This window comes from Fundulus heteroclitus, chromosome 4, assembly GCF_011125445.2.
Source record: "Fundulus heteroclitus isolate FHET01 chromosome 4, MU-UCD_Fhet_4.1, whole genome shotgun sequence".
In the NCBI taxonomy this organism is placed as follows: domain Eukaryota; kingdom Metazoa; phylum Chordata; class Actinopteri; order Cyprinodontiformes; family Fundulidae; genus Fundulus; species Fundulus heteroclitus.
In genome coordinates, this window is record NC_046364.1 from 36,058,914 (window position 1) to 36,077,565 (window position 18,652).

General features: G+C 39.1%; 1 protein-coding gene across 1 annotated transcript in view; it reads left to right on the forward strand.

The window, feature by feature from the left end:
• Nucleotides 1-6,566: 6,566 nt before the first annotated feature.
• Nucleotides 6,567-18,652, forward strand: part of LOC105930490 (ras-specific guanine nucleotide-releasing factor 1) — a 38,233-nt gene continuing 26,147 nt past the window's right edge. Inside the window, exons 1-3 of the mRNA XM_036136483.1 lie at nt 6,567-7,127; nt 14,001-14,107; nt 16,874-17,021. Of these exons, the coding sequence (XP_035992376.1) occupies nt 6,852-7,127; nt 14,001-14,107; nt 16,874-17,021 (531 nt within the window). The 5' untranslated portion in view covers nt 6,567-6,851. The remainder of the gene's footprint in view (nt 7,128-14,000; nt 14,108-16,873; nt 17,022-18,652) is intronic.

Sequence of the window (18,652 nt, forward strand, 5' to 3'; positions counted from 1 at the left end):
TTTGTCAATAGTAATAAAAATTTTGGGCTAAAAAATCCTGGAGATTTTGAAGGCTGGCCTTTTAGCCAAAGCTAATAAAATTGATACCCCTGGGGCTTAGTTTCAAGCCGCTAAAACAAATCTAGCCCAGATAACAAGTGCAACTTGTCAAAGTAAAGGTAGCTGCTGTTAAAGGGTGCAGCTGGAGGAACCAGGTTGGTTGTGGGGGTAGTCGATTACACCAATCTGTCAACGGAAGATGGATGTGGTTCCTGGATTTATGCAGTGAGAAGCAATGCCTGGTGTAGACACCCTCTCTACATCAGCTTAGACACACTCTCTGGAGACTCTTCTTGGAGAAGACACATCAGGCATCAGGAGTCTGGACCCTTTAACCCTTTACACCACCGAGCAGTGGTGTAAGCCCACCATATAAGGTGGTATCCCAGGGTGGGCTCCAAACTTAAGAAAGGAGATCAAGAAGAAAGGTGTGCAGCAGGAATGACTCGTACCTAAGCATCGTAAAACAGACTATCTGAAGGAGTAATAGGATTGTCACCAGTAGAGCCATCAGTTAAACACCTTGCAGTGACTACAGAGCGTGTGGGTTAGGAGGAAGCTTTGTTGAAGGGAACTGACCATACCCAGAGATTGAAGCTAGTAGCCAAATGGTCCAACTTTCATCCCTGACTTGAAGCACAATGAGAGGCTTTGAAGGGCAGACAACTCAAGAAGAAAATTAACAAGGGACAATGGATTCAGAAAACCACCTGCAGGGTAGCGGGGAGCAAGAATACAAGGGACCAAGATCACTGCGCATAGTATCCATACTCACATTTTGCTATAGGGGGATGGTGGAGACAATGAAGGAGAAATCATCCTTGAAAATGTCTACTGGGGCAGGGAGGAGATCTACAGCAAGGAGGAAGGAATACCCTGCCTTGTGCACACAGGGTCAAAAGTGTCCATGGTTTGCAGAAGCCTGAACACAAAAGGCATCTGATGGTCCAGCTTGCCAATGGGACCATAGAAGGAATGCTGTATGGGAACTGGAAAGGCATTGTTTGGGTAAAAGGTCTGTACAACTTGATCAAGATTAGATATCTTAAGGACTTAAACAAATCCAGAAAAAAATATTGCTCTCTGAACAACAAGCTGAATCAAATAAAATTCAGGTTGGTGAAAGTTGGGCCAGCTCCAATGTCGGTGTCAGTTTTATTTATAAATCACATTTAAAATCAACTGCTTCACAAAATAAATTCAGAAGACACCCATAAAATCAGCTATTACAATTAAATTTAATGAGATCACTGATGGACAATGCCTCTCACCTTATGCATGGGGCTGTTGCAGAGCTGGAGAGATCCTTAAGTTACTCACTGCTGCATCCTAGATGCTCAAAGGAGCACTTCCACAGATCCATCATCCCAGCTGCTGTTAGATAATCTCTACTTCTCACAATAGGCTCTATAAGTGTTTACAAACATGCAAATAGTTCCACGGGTTCTTGATCTGATCAAGAATCATTCATGCTGTTTCTCAGATGCTAATGTCCATTCCAGCTGCAGTCTGTCCTCTATTTAACTTGACTATTGCACTTTTTATGTAATTTATGTATTTTCCCTTGAATATGTCATATTATATATTAATAATTGTGCAATATATATGTATATTTCCTTTGTGATAAGTTCAATCTCTTCTGCTTTACAACTTGATGTTAAATTAACTTTTTTTTTACTTCAGATCACTTAATCTAGTGTATAACTCTTGTATTCTTGCTACGTGTTTTTGCCACTTTATTGTGTGGGATAAATGTATTTCTATTCTATTCTAAAATATGGAGACACACATTGTAACACATTCAATGGGACTCAAACTGAACTCAAGTCAAATGCCAGAGTGAAAAAATTAGTTTTCAAAATGGCTTTAAAGGACCGTACAGACTCTGCAGTGCGGATGTCAAGGGGCAGTTTGCTCCAGAGTTTGAGGACTGCCACTGTGAGGGTTCAGTCATCTCTGCACTTTAATTTGACAATGGATTTATGAAGAGGATACTCTGAGAAACATAAAAAATATAGAATAAAATATCAACCACCTGAATCCGAAACTAATTTACAGAAGATTTTGCGAGTCTGTAATTATGTGATCGATCATTCTCCTAATTAAAAGAGACATGGCAATTTATTGTAGGCCCTCATCAAGAAAAAAAAAGGAAGTTGAGTGAAGCATCCAAAAATAATTGTATATGGACTGCAACAAATCAAAACGACCTAGAAAAACACGAGGAAGCAATTCAGAAGCAGTGAAGTTGGAACCAAGGAATTCTGACATCAAGGTTTGTGGCAGAAATCTGTTGTGAAGATGAAGATGCTGAAAGTGAGTAATAAAAATGGAGGACTGGTGAAAAATCAATTTTCTGTCTCTTTGTTCTGGTAGTTGATAGATAGTTGATAGAAAGAACTTTTGCAATCCTAACTGACCTAAAAATTGGAAAAGTATAGACATTTATTATTTTTTGTCCATTGTATGAAAACATATGGTTTCAATAATAAATCAGAGTTTACATCTGATGTGCTCATGTGTTGTTACACTGTTTTTTTATAACAAATAGTCATCGGTTTTAAACCTGATAATTTTGTTCTGGCCCCAGATTTGCTGCTGTCAACATGTACGTGCTGTAAATGCCAAAAACAGTCCTCCACCACATTCAGTATGAGTTACATTGCTATACAGTTGCTAAACTCATCATGAAGAGCTTTGGGATTGTCAATTAAAATATCATTGAAAATTAAATGCAATAACAGAAATGGTGTATTCTTGCAATCACACTCACAACTCCCATCTTCTTATGTTTTTGTCATCTTTTTGATTGCCAAGCACTCCACAGTCCAAGTCATACCTGATCCAGCACTTTGTATTTGCACGTCTGGTATTTGTAGAGGTTCAGCATCTCGCACAAAGACATTTCATCACATGATCTAAAAAAACCCCTCCTAATCAGCAGATGGCTGTTCTTATCTGTGCCCAGAGATAGAGCATGACTGCATCTGTAGCTGAATGCGGACCCATACAGCTGTCTTTAGTATGTTCAATGCATTTATAATGGCACCTTCTGGGGGATTCTTTAAATTTTCTGCCCCCAAGTGGCTAAAAAGATCATCACCCAGCCTTAATAAACAAATTGATTATCAGCATTTTCCATTAAACCCATTTTTATCCCTTCTTTGTTGATGAAAAACTCTGGCTTGACATACTTAAGCAGCCCAGAAAGGACACCTAGAAATCCTGTTGCACAATAGGCCTAAAATCCCCCTCACCCCCCACCACCCTCCTCCAATAGAGATGCTCTTTGATTGGCCACAGTTTCATGGGTTTGAATCCACTTTCTGACCTTTCCCAAAATGTCATCTCTGCACCGTCTCAACCATGTTCTGCATCACTTTCCATTTTTACTTTGTCTATAATAAGAAACCATAAAAAAAATCCTTACTATCAATGCCGGTCATGGAAGAGAATCACCACCTCATTATCACTCTTGTCTGAGGGACTGATTATCGGATGAATGGCAAGGATCTCTGCAATGTAGCTGAGCCTGGGGCGTGGTAACGACACACAACCTTCCCCTTTTCTTTACATATAAAATACTTTTCTATATGTTTTCCCTGTATGTATTCCCGTAACCATCAAATGCCTTGATTGTACACAATCATGGCCGACTAAAAATGATCCTGATGGCAGACTCAGTGCTTTCAATTCCTCTGTGAGCCTAAACTGCAGCTTTAACGTTCTTTTCACATCCCTTGCACTCTTCGCTGCACATGGTACCAAAAGGAAGAAAAACAAGACACTTAAAAGTGGAGGGCCTTCTCTTCTTTTAAATGAAAAGAGCAGCGATGAGTGTAGTTGAATCTCACTCAATTATACCCTGTTACCTCCCTGGATCATTTTAATGATACCACACAGACATAGCGCTGTGATCCCACCGTGAAACACCCTGTGATGAAACAAACTATTGTGTGTGTCCTCGCCCCAATATGCTAATCCAGGATTAATTATGGACCAACCCTAATGAGTGTCTCTCTGGCCCTCTTAGATATGTAAATGTGCCGACAGTGGACAGCGCTGAGAGGCTTTTGTTAACTCTCTGCGCTGTATAAAAATGAGATGACCAGGACAAGGACAAAGGTTCAGCAATAATAGATTATTTCAAAATATATCAGTTTAGTTTAATTCACTTTGTTTCTGTTGGAAGAAATTTCATGATGTTGCGTTACATAAGAATCATTAAGTAATCCACTCGTACAGTGAAATTAAATCCAATTCTCTAAAATTCTGTGCAGCTAAATTCAGCTGTAATCAACTTTAATTTTATGCGGACAGGTGTAGCCTTTATTTACAAAATGTCAGGTTAAAACAAAATCTCTGTCCAAGGAATCCAACTGATTGCTTTATGTCTATCAGCTTAGGTCCCATAAGCCATTGGTTGTTTATGTGAGTAAATTTGATGTGATGCTGAGAAATCAGTACAAGCTGATACTAATTATTAGTTACTGAAAATGTTAGAAAGAGATTCAGTCATTATGAATAAGGTTTTAGTTGGGATTTGTTTTTTGCTAATATTGTTGTTCTCTTGTCATCTTTCCTTTGTCACTTACTCGCATCCCAAGTGCCTCACAAAAGTATTTACATCCCTTGAACCTTTTCATTGAACTTATTTTTTATGTACAAAACAATCCTCAGCTTATTTTAGCGGTGTTGTATGTTATAGACCAGTTAATGGCATGTACGTTTGTGAGGTGGGAGTGACTTTATGTTTTTCTTATTTACTTACTTTTTGTTACAAAGAAACGTATAAAAGGTCTGACATGCACTCAGTCATCACTTTTGCGGGACTTACAGCTGGAAGTGTTTCAGGGTATATCATTACATTTGAATTGACATTTTTGGCAGTTTTTCTTTGTAAACTAGCACAAGCTAACCTGTCCAAAAAGATTGAAAATGTGTAGCACTCTCCGTTCCGCACATTATTACTCTGGGCCTGCCCCCATCAAATCCGTTTGGTGGAAAGGAGGGACATGCAGCAGAACTTTATGAACTGATTGGGCAAAGTGACACCTAGTGCTCGCCTACCAAAATTTGGTTTTAGCCAATCACGGTATCAGATGAAAATGTAAGCAGCAGGCACCATGAGAAAATCACAACAATTTGCTATTCTTCTTTCAAAGAAGAAATTGCGGATTCTGACAAAACAGATGTGACAGCAGCAGCCGGGCGGGCGTCCTCCTGTGCTGCCACGTTTATTCCGATTCAGCTGTTGGCTCAACAGCTCAAAGCTGTGCGTCCCGCCTTAAACCATAATACTCCAACGTGATTGGCCCAAACCATATTTGATTTGTTCCCGAACAGTTGAGGCAGGAGCGAGCCCCTGGGTCCTTCCCCATCCTACAGTGTCTGTGGAGAACTTTTTTTTTTTTTTTTTACTTTGCCCCTTAGTCTCAATTGGAGTTAGGTTTGTACTTTGCTTGGGTCATTTTAACACCTGTTATAGTTCAGGATGCATACTTGGTGTTGTCCTACTAGAAGGTGAACTTCCTTCTCAGCTCAAGTCTTTGGCAGTCTCTAGATTTTCTCCCTGCCCATCTATATTCTATTTCTGGCCAGTTTCCCTGTCCCTGCTCCACAGGATGATGCTTCCATCACCGTGTTTCACAGCCGGGATAGCGTGTTTAGGGTGATGTGCCGTGTTGGTTTTCCTGCTAATAGCTTTTTGCACCTAGGCCAATAAATTCAGTTCTAATGCCATCTGAGCAAAGCACCTTCTTTGGCTTGTGGCATACGGGACTTCTTATAACTGTCTTTGAACTATATGGCTTTCTTCAAACCTGTTTAATAAAGGCCAGGTTCATGGATTGCACGACTGTAGCAGTTTTGTTGTGTTGATCTCAACTGAACTGTGATTCTTTGCAGCTCCCCCAGAGGTTACAAGGGAGGAAATTGATTGCACATTACTTTATTTTGAAGTATCAGAATAAAGGAAGGTACATACAACCCCTTTCAGATAAAAAAAGGAAATCCTTAGCTTAGCCCACAAGGGTTTTCATGCAACGTCACCATTATCTGTCAATTCCCTTTGTTGTTGCAGTGTGATAAAGTGCAAGCAAATTTAAGACATTGGTACTCTTGCAAGGCACTATCTGCATTAGATACAACCAAAAAAACAAAACGATTTGTTACGTCTGATGAAGCTGCTTGGCAAGCCATCACACCAGTTGTTGCTTTTTGACCATATATATATATATATATATATATATATATATATATATAAATATATATATATATATATATATATATATATATATATATTTTTTTTTTTATTTATTTATTTTTTTTTTAATTAGCCATGCTCTGGTGTCAGGAAAGTACAGTGTGGCTGCGTCTCTGTGCGTCTACTTTCTGACCAAGGTGTCGAAATCTGCTGCTCCGGGCATGGATCGCATTGATTGCTCTTCCTGCTGCCTTTTGGGGGCAGGATGCGAAGTGCGCGCGCTCGCTCTCGTGCACGTGGGCAGCCCAGTGCCTCATCATGAGCGCTCGGCAAGGCTGCTCTGACACCGCGTCGGGTCCTCCGTAGTATGCCCGCAGCGTGGAGAGCTTCCAGCGGTCTGGATGCGTCGCGGTGACTGAGGGCGCATCAGTTTCGTTCTTGTCCCAACCCCCCCGGCGCCGGAGTCTTTGGAAAAGGGACGATGAGGGGAACTCAGGAGTGGGCTGAAGGTGTCCACCAAGTCTGACTCTCTGTGCGTTGGAAGCGCAGAGCCACAAGAAAGATGTAAGAGGAATCCGCAGCCGAGCCTCTCGGATTCTCAGCCAAAATGCAGAAAGGGATGAGACTCAATGACGGCCACATCACCTATCTGGCCCTTTTGGCGAAGAAGGACGGGACAAGGCGAGGCTTTTTGAGTAAGAAAAGCTCAGACAACACAAAATGGCACTCCAAGTGGTTCGCCCTGTTGCAGAATATGATGTTTTACTTCGAGAACGAGTCCAGCTCACGCCCCTCCGGACTGTACCTGTTGGAGGGATGCGTCTGTGACCGGGCTCCGTCACCGAAACCGTCTATGTCAGCGAAGGAATGCTTAGAGAAGCAGGTAGGAGGCTGATCAGAGGAACGGCAGCTTGGGTGCATTAGTTTTGCTGCCCGTAAACTTTCTCAATTCCACCAACTAAACCACCAGCACGGTTATTGTCTTTATTATTGTGCATACAGTATCACGCAAGCAATTGCAATTTTGGTTCACTTGACGCGGATTTACGTAATTGCGTCACCCAGACAGATGGTCTAGTGTCAATTTTGCACTAAAACAATCTGTTCAAACAGTATTTTGTTTAAAATTAGCAGCACTGACGCAAACCCCCAAGTTAAATGTTTTTCAGTTGCATAATTATAGCTCTTGCATAACTTGAAAATATTCTGAAACACACAAATGTGCAAAGTGGCTATTTCGGTAGAAAACTTCAGCTGTGTCCAAACTTTGCAGGTCCTGCATACGGAGAGCTGCTCCCTTCGCTCGGCGGTTTGACGTATTGATTTAGGTTCTTGTCTTGATATTAATAGCATCTTACCTTGGCAACTGTGTCTCCCCGCTTTATAGCTGCGGTCTATTTGATAGCTCCCTCATTATCATGAGGCGCAAACGACAACAGTGAACGACAGCCCAGCCGTGTCGCATTAGGTTGTTTGCGTCTCAATTCATTCCTGATTTGTTTTGAGTTGTTTTGGTGCGGATTATTAAAAATCTGTTCCCGATGCATTTTATTTCATTGGATGAAATCTGTTTGATTGTTGGTAGAGGGATTAAACGCTGACATTCAAGTCGAGAAGTGGCAAAGCTGCTGTGAGCTATGCATGCAGCCACATGAAGTCTACTTTGCAGTCTCTCTATAGCTTTCCTGCCACACAGGAGATAAAGGCCTCAAAATATATTCTATGTTCCTTTTTAAAATCTTGCTTGAAGGAAAACCTGACTTGTTTTTCAATCATTCAAGCAATGTGTCTGCACTTTCACTTCTGCTGACATATAGTTGTATATGTGCATACTTTTGTTTTATATTTTAAAATCAGTCAATTTTTATTTATAAAAAGCACTTCAAATGAGCGCAACACTGAAGTGCTTTACATGGAATTATAAAAAAAAATCTAAAGAAAAAGGATCTTATGATCTAAACAATGCTAAACATGAAAAAAAAAAAAAAAAACAGAACTATACAGAAATGTGTGAGGTGACATTGGTTTGGAAGACTATAGAAATACATGTGGCTATGTTCATTGAGGAGGGCTTAGGGCCAAGAGATAGATTTGGTGCCTTACCCACTCTAGTTTCTCACTCTAGTAAGGAGTTTATTTGAAAATAATATATGTATTTATCCACTTTAAAAACATCCTGACAATCATCACTTTCGTAGTCACCAATGAAAAAAAACAAACAAACAAACAAACAAACAAACAAACAAACAAAATAAATAAAATAATAAAAACCAACAAAAAAAATAAAATAAAAATTGACACAAACCGTTTCAGTAACTATACCACTCATGCATCTGGTGATATAAAATACCAATTGAAAATACCAAAAGAAGGAGGTGTTGAGCAAACTCTTAAGGTTTGCTGTTGTTCTGACTTCCTTTGGGTTAAGGATTAGGTTTGGTTAGTGGCACCATCCTTTTTTAAACTGTTGCATATTGGTTATATACACATACATTCAGCAAGTCACAGTGACACAGCCTTTTATGATTTATTTAGAAACTTGTAAAATAGTGTATTATATATATAAAAGTCTTTGAGGTTGGATAGTCTCCTTGCCATCACCCTAATCTTTTGCTCCCGCCACATATTATCTGTTGGATTTAAATTGAAATGGAAGAAAAATAAATAAACAAGTAACTGGATATATACAATTTAACAACAATCTACATTTGATATAAACAAGCTTTAACTTTCCCTGCCTTTTGTGTTTAGTAATGAGTCATATTTGGAGCAGGGGCAACGCCACACCACTGTGTGAGACAGCAGTCACTTGAAAACACAGTTTTCTAATTAAAAAACAAAAACAGCCACCTATGTGTGGGTGAAAGTAATAATGTCAACCTTGGACACTTGTTTTAAATTAATGCACAACTTTCATTACAGAATATGTTTTTACAACAAGTTGTTCAAATCATATCAAGTGCCTATTTACAAAGGTTTACTTGGGGCTGATGATTAAAAATGCAGACTTTTATTTGTAATGGAAATACATGTAGAGAAACCAAAAACAAAATAAAACCAAACAAAAAACAACCAAAAGAAACATAAAGGCTCATATGCTGAAGTCTGTGTATCAAAAGTCCAGCGGTTTTATCGTTACCCCTAAATCAGCAAGGATTTTTTTTTTTTGGTGCAGATGGTGAACGGTCAGTTTTTTTTAATTGTTTTCCGTTAATGTTAAATTCATCTTTTATGTTATATGTTAAAACCATTCAGTCATACCTCGGGATTTTACAGGGCCAATGTTATATCTTAAAAAAATGGCTAAAATATTTCACATTTGCATGCCGCCATGAGCCATGCAAAATAAGTTATTTATTTTTAGTCTGAAGCATTATTAATTTCTTTGTTATCTGGAGTTTTCAGGTTTTTCACTTTATTGTAAAGGCTCTAACAGAGCTGCTTAAAGATGCAAACAAACTCCTCCAGCTACGATCTGTGCTTGTTGGTATTGTTGTCTCTATCCATGGTGCTGAGCATCACATCTTGTTGGCCTTGCTCCTGATTTATGTCAGTTTTGACATCATGATACAGATGTGACGTTAAAAGTTAGAAGCTTTAGATTGTCTAAACAAATGTTAGTAGGATTTTGAGTTTATTAATATCTAAAGATAAACACAAGTACTGGCTGTTGATTGAATGTTATTTTTGGCCAAGCATGGCCTGTTGTCGTGCATTAAATATGTACTGAGTGACATCTATGACAACAAGTGTTCATGCAGAGTGCTGCAGCAAATTTATTTCAGCATTGAATTAACTGAATTTGAAAGCCTTCATCCAGTATAACACAGTCCTCTATTTGGCATGTGTCTCTTTATGTAACATCTCAGGAATAAATTAACTTTTTTTTGGGAATTTTCAGTTTTCTTTCTGTCATGTTTTTATATTTACCCAAATCTGCGCATCTTTGGCAAATCATCTGATCTGGCGCACATTTCTTATAGTCTATATTTGGCTCTCTGTTTATAGTATTGTATCCACCAGGGTCGAGCTATAAAACCCAGTGGCTCCACAGAACAGGCAAAATAAGGACACAAAAGACTAATCGATGCTCCATGTCTGTTTGGGCATACAGATCCCCTTTTTTCCTTCCCACCTCTCTGATAAAAACAGAGAGTGACAGCGGAGTCGATGAGCAGACTGCAGAGGTCATCAGAGGCGACGCTACTGTACCCCTCCTGACATTAAACCTGTTAAAGATTAAAGCAGGCTGCACCTTTTTTTTGGCTGTGTGTCCAGGTGCTGCGTGTGTGTGTGTGTGTGTGTGTGTGTGTGAGGTGCAGGAGGGATAGCTGGGAAGGTTGCTGGATCTTATCTGTGTGTGTCAGGGAGAGGGACAATGCAGCGGATAGATGCCAAGCCAACTGCCACTTCGCAGGGCTACAGTGCTTTTTATAGCCCTGCACTCCTCAGAAAAGGCAAAAAGATCCCTCCCACCCTCCCTCCCTCTCTTCCTACCCGTCTGTCTCTGCGTTCCCATTGTATTCTTTGGAGTGTTCTACTTTTTAAATGTTCTTATTCCCCATTTAGAAGGCGAACTACGTTTAAGCCCACAGTTGCCATGGCAACCTGTATTTGCATCTGAAAAAGTGCATTTGAAGGGGGCCAATGAAATGTGCAACAATATGCCTTAGCATTGTGCTCCATTTAGTGAGCACAAAAAAAAAAACAGCTTATGAAAAATAGGATGTGGGTCATCTTAGTCGTGCATATGTTGATTAGATATTTGTTTACTTTAGGCCTAAAATCAGTGTATTCTCTATTACTTATTCTTTTTGGGTGTCTACATTTTTAATGTTAAATGAATAATTTCAAGATTAACAGCTATCACTTGCCAGCCTTATTGACACTTTTCATCACAGAATATGCTCCCATGTCAGAAGGCCTACAGATGGGTGCGCTATATGAACAAAAAGAGATGCAAGCAAACAAGTAACATTTCTTTCAAAATAGTACAAAAATACTTTCATAACAATAAGAGGATCTTTACCGATATTATACTATAAACTTTTCTAAGAAATGCTTATTTCTTACAATGTTGTCACATTTTGCTGCAGCTTATTTATTCAATCTTTAAAAAAATAAAAAATTATATATATATATATATATATATATATATATATATATATATATATATATAAACAATTTAACGATGACAGGATTGTCACAGCAGCTCGCAGGTTGGGAAGCACATTATTGACAACGGCCTGTTTTCTTGCTCATCAGGAAATATGGAACATTACTCCCCTTCACAAATGAGTGCTCTCTCACATTTTAAAGTGAGAGAAAAAAAATCCAATATATTGGATTTGTGGGGGGTCTGTTTACAATGCATCACTGTTATATAATTTGATGCTTTTTGACTACAGATAGCCTTTTTGTATCATTTGTGCTATGACCACCACTTTACTTTATCCTATGAGCCTTTTAGAGAACAGTTCAACATAATGTACATTAAAATGATTGCTGTAAGTGAATCGTTACGGTTGCAAATTGCAGTGAAAGAAAACAAGTGTTTATGTCGCTGGCAAATCAATAACACAAACAAAACAAAATAGCCAAAGCCCGGAGGCTGTTAATCCAGAGGTGAAGTTACACAAACAGTATACAGAGATTTTAGTGTAAATTGCCTGTGACCTTTTCCGGCAGGATTTCTACCCTCTGCTCATCCACACACTGTCATGTTCAGCTTGTTTGTAATAGGACCAACATGCAGATAAGCGCTTGAGAGCCGTATGGTGAAATGAATGATACTTATTATGAATTAAAAATGGCAAAAACCTGCAGACAGGGCAGGTGAGACATGGACCAGGAATGTAACAAGAAACAAACCAGAGCTGGGGGTAGCATAACGGAGGATCCGACAAAAGGGGGTGGGGGGGGGGAGGGGTCTGGCAGGTAAAATAGGGCAGAAAACAGAAGAACCAGCAGGTGAGAGTAATCAGCACAGGTGATAGATTAAACTGTGATTGAACTGAATGGAGAGGAAGAGCAATGAGATGGCAGGAGACAGGAAGGAAGACAGAACCTAACAAATGGACAATGACAAAATAAACTCACTAACTGAACTGAAGACAGGCAGGAAAACCAAGACCTAACACAAACATGAATAAACTAACTAAATCCATAATGAGCAGAAAAGTAAAATTATGACAGGAACAAGAAGGAAGGAACAAAATCTACAGACTAAATACTAAACAATCGACAAGCAAAACCTGGGTAACATGGCACACACACAGAAACCTGGGAATCAAGACACACACACACACACACACACACACACACACACACACACACACACACACACACACACACACACACACACACACACACACAAACAGGCAAGTTTATTGTCAGCCCTATAAGTGTGTAGAAAGCCTTGAAAGAAATTGACATCTTGTTGCAGCAGGACAATCTCACACTGATTTTCTTTAAGTGCAATGTTTAATTTCAGCAACTTTATCTGAAATCCATTGTTAGGAGTTACTGTTTTTTTTTAATAAATCAGTTGTGGCATTCTTTTTTATACCCATAACAATCTAAATTTAAATGTACCATAACTGAAACTTTTTTTTAAATGATTTATAATTTACCTTTTTTAAGTGGATCAGAGTCTGATAAACTTTTATTTCATTACCTATGACTTTCTGGCCTTCTAGAGGCCTGTTTCTTTTAGCCACTGACCACGAGGCTAGATATTTAGTTTGCCAACATGCCTAGTGAGGAAATTGGTAAAGGAGGTAAAAAAACATTTTAAAAGGTCACAGTTAGAGAGCTGCTGTAAAGGAGGGCATCTTGGGATCATCATGTCTCCATAACAACTATTTGAAGTACAGGGCAGGCAGCTGTTTTGGAGGTATGCCAGAGGGGGAAAAAAACAACAACACTAAGGTACAGTATGTGGAGTTCATTAAACTCTACAAGGATTTTAACTTAAACTGTGTGCTTTGGTCAGAGGAGTATAGGAATGAGCGTTTTCCGAAACAAACACCCAAAGTGTGTTCAAAAAGGCTAAAAAAAAAAGGAAGAATATGTGGAGAAGCACGTCATGCTCACTGTTAATTGGTGGAGGATCTGAAATGCTGTGGCCTTGCTTCTCTTCCAAAGAGCCCATGAACCTTGTTGGATCCCATGATACCTTAAAACAAATTTTAAGATTTTGAATCAAGATCTCATCGTCTCTACTAGAATACTGAAAATGGATCAACATCATTTTAGCAGAAACATGTTTCTGCTAAAACTTGTGTCTGTTGGCAGGAACATCCTAAACATGGGGTAAAATCATCATAGGAATGACTTGCTAGACAAAATCAACCATCTTCCCTGGCCATACTGTCCCCTGGCCTAAATCATATAGAAAGTTAATTTGGTGAAGAGAAGAGGGCAAATGAGCAGGACTCCCCCTGGGAGTCCTGCTCATTTGCATTGATTTAGAGTCAAAGAAAACTTATCAAAATCCCCTTCTCTGTGTGCTGCAACCATGTAAAATGTGCTGTGCAAGTGCTGTTTTACTGGTAACAGGTTGTTGTTGTTTGTGTCCCAAGTAAGTGTGCCACGAGTGAAATTGTTAAAAACAAATATTGTTTGATGTTGGTGTTTTTCCCTTCTAATCTAATGTTTCCACACTCCAGCATGTTTGCCTTCAAAGTAGTTGATTTATTTTCTCTTCGTTCTCCTAACTAATGGGAAACTTTCCGTAATCATTTGTGTTTTCCAGTATTACTTCACTGTCACGTTCAGTCACGAGAACCAGAAACCTTTGGAGCTGCGCACCGAAGATGTCAAGGACTGCGACGAGTGGGTGGGTGCCATAACACAGGCCAGGTAAGTTACGCACACGACCTTCCGCTTTAATAAACAGCTGTGAATAAACAAACAAAAAAGTTGAAATGCCACAGCCTGCGTGGAGCTGTGGTCTACCACTACTCTAAACTCAAAGCTGATTTCTGGGGCCAGATATCCAACAAGGACCATCCAGGACCATAACACTGGTTTCTGAAGCCTTCACGTGTCATTTTAAGAGACGATGTCTTCTGATTTACTCACTAAATGTTTACAGGGTTGTTAGGGGAAGGGGGGCCTGGTGACTGTATCTAGCAGGTCAATTGACAAGGGGCAGACAACCATGCATATCCATGATCATGCCAAAGGAAAGCTTAGAATGGTCAAATAACCTAACGTGCATGTTTTTGGACAATGGGAGGAAGTCAGAGTACCCAGGGAGAGCCCCTGCAGAATTAGGGAAAATTTCCAAAAATGCCCCAAGCCGAGATTCAAACCTCAGATCTTCTTTTTTTAACATTTTGGCCTTAATTGAACTGTAGGCTGAGAGGAAATGGGGTTGAGAGAGAGGGAGAGTCATTGCAAAGGTCAATGGCCTGGGACGGCCATGTTGAGGACCGTAGGCTCTACATGTGCCTCTGCAGCGCCCTAAACCCAGGACCTTCTTGCTATAAAGAAATAGTCCTTACAGCCATTTCATCATGCAGCTCATTACAGAGGAGATGTTTCTAGACCAGGGCTCATCAACACGGTGCCCGCGGGCAACAGGTAGCCCCCCAGGACCATATGTGGTGCCCTCAAGCCTGTTCATAGGAATAGCACAACGCTCCGGTGAGCTGAATTTAAAATGCTATTTTGATTCAGTCGCTCTTCCTTTTTAATCATACTTGTATTTACCTAGATTGAAAAATGACAAAAGCATTAAAAACATATTTAGATTATGTTAAGTTAAGGTGAGCTTGGACTCTTGTTTTTCAAAGGTCAGTACCTGTAGCCCTTCGTATGACACAGTGCCGATGAAGTAGCCCCTCAGTTTCAAAAAGGTTGGTGACCCCTGCTCTAGACGGTTTACATCACCATGTTTTTGTGTCTCAAACTGACTGTTCAGCGTGGAAAGGCTGGTCTAAGGGCTTCCCTTTATAAAGCCCTGTTCAGGATCATGAATGTGTGTGTAAACACTCAGCACTTTGAAGGACTAGCAGCCTGTCAAGTGTGTACCTCTGTCTCGTCCACTGAACACTGGAGACAAGCACTGACAACAGATAAAGAAAATGGATGAAATGGATGATCACCTGGTGCCTTTGCTCTATAAATCCCAAACTTAAAGTAGATTTCCAAATAAACATGTCCACTGTTTCTCCCCACTTTTGAACCACAATTTCAATTTCCTATCAAGAATCCTGCTGGACGTGTCAGAATTTAGAGATTGATATCAATTTAGCTGCACGGTGTATGTTATGTGCACATCGCTGAAGGGACATTACTATTGATAAAGCAATATAATGAGAGAAACAACTTTAAGGGGATTAGAAACAACAACGTAATGAAAGCGGTCTTTAAACGTTGACAGGTAGCATTTGCTGAGTAAAAGGTCAATTGATTGAACTCGGTGAAGATCATATTGATTAGTGGTCTGTCAACACAGCTGCAATGACTGTATAGGGGGAACAGGGAGAGGAACACAAGTGTTTAGTGTACAAATCTATATCTATATGCATTTTTGCTTCAGTGTCCTCTTTAAAGAATTAGTAGCATGCATTGTTCATTTAAAACAATTCACGTATTTGACAAATCTATTTTATTAATGCAATCTGCCGATGTTCAAACAAGCACGCCTTCAAGTGTTGAAGTGTGTAGTCTACCAGATTTTGACTCTTTGATCTGCATGTGATCTGCATTGCACTCTGTGTGGAAGAAAAAAGTGTGGCTCACTTAGTTACACCTGAAATATCGCAGACAATACATCCTTCTCTTCATTCAGCTCACTTTCCAAAGGCGCCGAAAGCTGTGTGCTGATCAGGAGTGATCAGACCTCTTTAGAAGACTAATCTGCATCTCTCGATAATAGGTAGTTACAGGCTCATATCTAATCTTTCATGTTGGGCAAAGATAATTGAAAAAAAGCAGTTGGGGAGCAAATTTACTGCATTCTGGTGACAAAAAAACCCCTATTCATTGCTTTCCAATCAGGCTTTGACCAAAAACCATTATTCAGGGTTCACATGAAAAATGTTGAATGAGACACATCTTGGCAAAAATGCATTTTATAAATATGTATTGACATTACTGGATCTTAGTGCTGTGTTTGATACAGCTCATCATAAATTACTTATTGATAGACATGAAATATCGGTGGGATTGATGTACAATGTTTGGATCTTGCCTGGCAGACTGGGACTACTTTGTAGTTGACAATTATAAGACTGTGAACTAAGACCACATGTGGCATTCCTCAAGGCCCCATTCTGAGCCACTTTTTTTTTTTTAAATGTTAATATATTCCTTTTACCACAACAGATTTCACCACAGGTTTGCTGGTGCAGAGACACAAACACACATTTGATATTTCCTTTTCATGTTAGGCTTTATTTTTCTATTAATTTAATATACCTTGATATTTTCTTTAACATTGGTCCTTCCCGTAAGTAACTTTGAATAATTTTTGTATTGTGCTATAAAAATACATTTGTTTTGCCTTCAAACTGACGCTGACCACATGTCTGATTTTGTCCGGAGGAAAATTGGGAAATCCAATGAAAATTGCATTAATGAGGTCACCACGATATCCGGATGTGTGTGCTTGTACAGTTACAGAAACTTGGCTACAGAGCATGAGTCCCTCATGCAGAAGTATCTTCATCTGCTCCAAATAGTCGAGACAGAGAAAACGGTAGCCAAACAACTTCGACAACAGATAGAGGACGGAGAAATCGAGATAGAAAGGCTAAAATCTGAGGTAGGTTGCCTCCTAATTTCATTGTTGTCTAACTTCTGCTGGTATATGACTGTGTTTGTCTTATTGTATGGTACACCATGCGAAGGCCGAGAGAAACAATGCAACTAAAAGTAATGAGGGAGAGAACACAAAGGTCCTGACACAGATTTCAAACCACTGGGTTATGAATTCATGATGAGTGCTAGCTTGCAGTGCTCCCTAGATACTCTATTATACTGTTGAATGTTTTGTATCCTCATTATTCAGCCTAAACTAGATCAAATGTGTCTCTCTTTAACGTGCTAATGGAGGTTTCAATTGAATCCATCATTTTCAATATGCATGAGTCAGCTTTTGTTATTCATGATACTACAGGGTGCACTACAAAATAAAATCCGCTTTCTCCCTTTTCATGGCCACAGTATTCAACAGTAATAGATGTTTTTTTAGTATCAATTATTTATTAAACATTTTCTTATTTTCATATTAAGTGCTAAAAGCGTGAATGTAAAAAGCCTAAATGACACATACCAAATGTCATCCTTTTATGGCAAATTCAGTGTTTGCATTTACCAGTTCTTTGAATTGTCTAAGAAACCAAAGCATAGCAGTACTGGCAATCCGAAACACCTAAATGTTTCAGGTTATCAAAAGAAATATAATATCAGTCAAATGAAATCTGAGTAAATAGAAAACTGTATAATCTTTTTCTATTTCTTTTTAGATATATTTCCATCTGTCCAAAGACACAGATGAATCACAGTCTACTGGCTAATTATGGCACATTTACAGCAATGGTAATCATCGCATATTGTTCCTGTTGCATAAATCAATAAAATAAAATAAGATAACCTAAAAAGCAGTTTTCAAATGAGGATTTAATTTATTATGGTAAAATCCCATCCGAACCAATCTGGCCCTATGTGAAAAAAAATAATGAGTGATAGATAAACCTAATAGCTGGTTGTACCAAACTTGGCAACAACAACCGCCATCAAGCATCTGCAATAACTGGCACTGAGTCTTTTCCATTGCTGTGTTGGAGTTGTGACCCATTCCTCTTTGCAGAATTGTTTTTGTTCAGCCACATCGGACAGTTTTCAATTATTCAATTATTGTAAGTATTGGATTTTTGTTTCAGGATGTGACTTGGCCATTTCAAAACATTCTCTTTTTTTGAGCCTCTCATCAGTGGGTTGCTGATGTGCTATGGATCGTTGTGCCGCTCCATAATCCAGACAACTATGCACTGACATTGTCCCAAGGATGGTTTAGGCTCTATGGACTAGAGTAAAATAGATGCTTCTGTGAATTTTATCCAGTTCCTGATATAACAAAACAGCTCCAGACCCACACACATTATTTATTTATTTTATTTAATCTTTATTTATACAGGTATTTTAATTGAGATCCAGGATCTCATATTCAAAAGAGGCCTGTTGCTACACTATTACTTTAATTTCTGAAGTGTAATGTTCATTATCTAAAATCCTGTGTTGGTCTACATTTGATAAACACCTTCCAGAAACCCTCCTCTTCTGCCTCATCAGTCCACAGGATATATTCTCAAAACTGTTGGTGGTCATCAAGATGTTTTTTTTTGTCTGTTTTGTTTTTTTGGTAAATGTGAGGCATGTTTTTCTGTTTTGTAT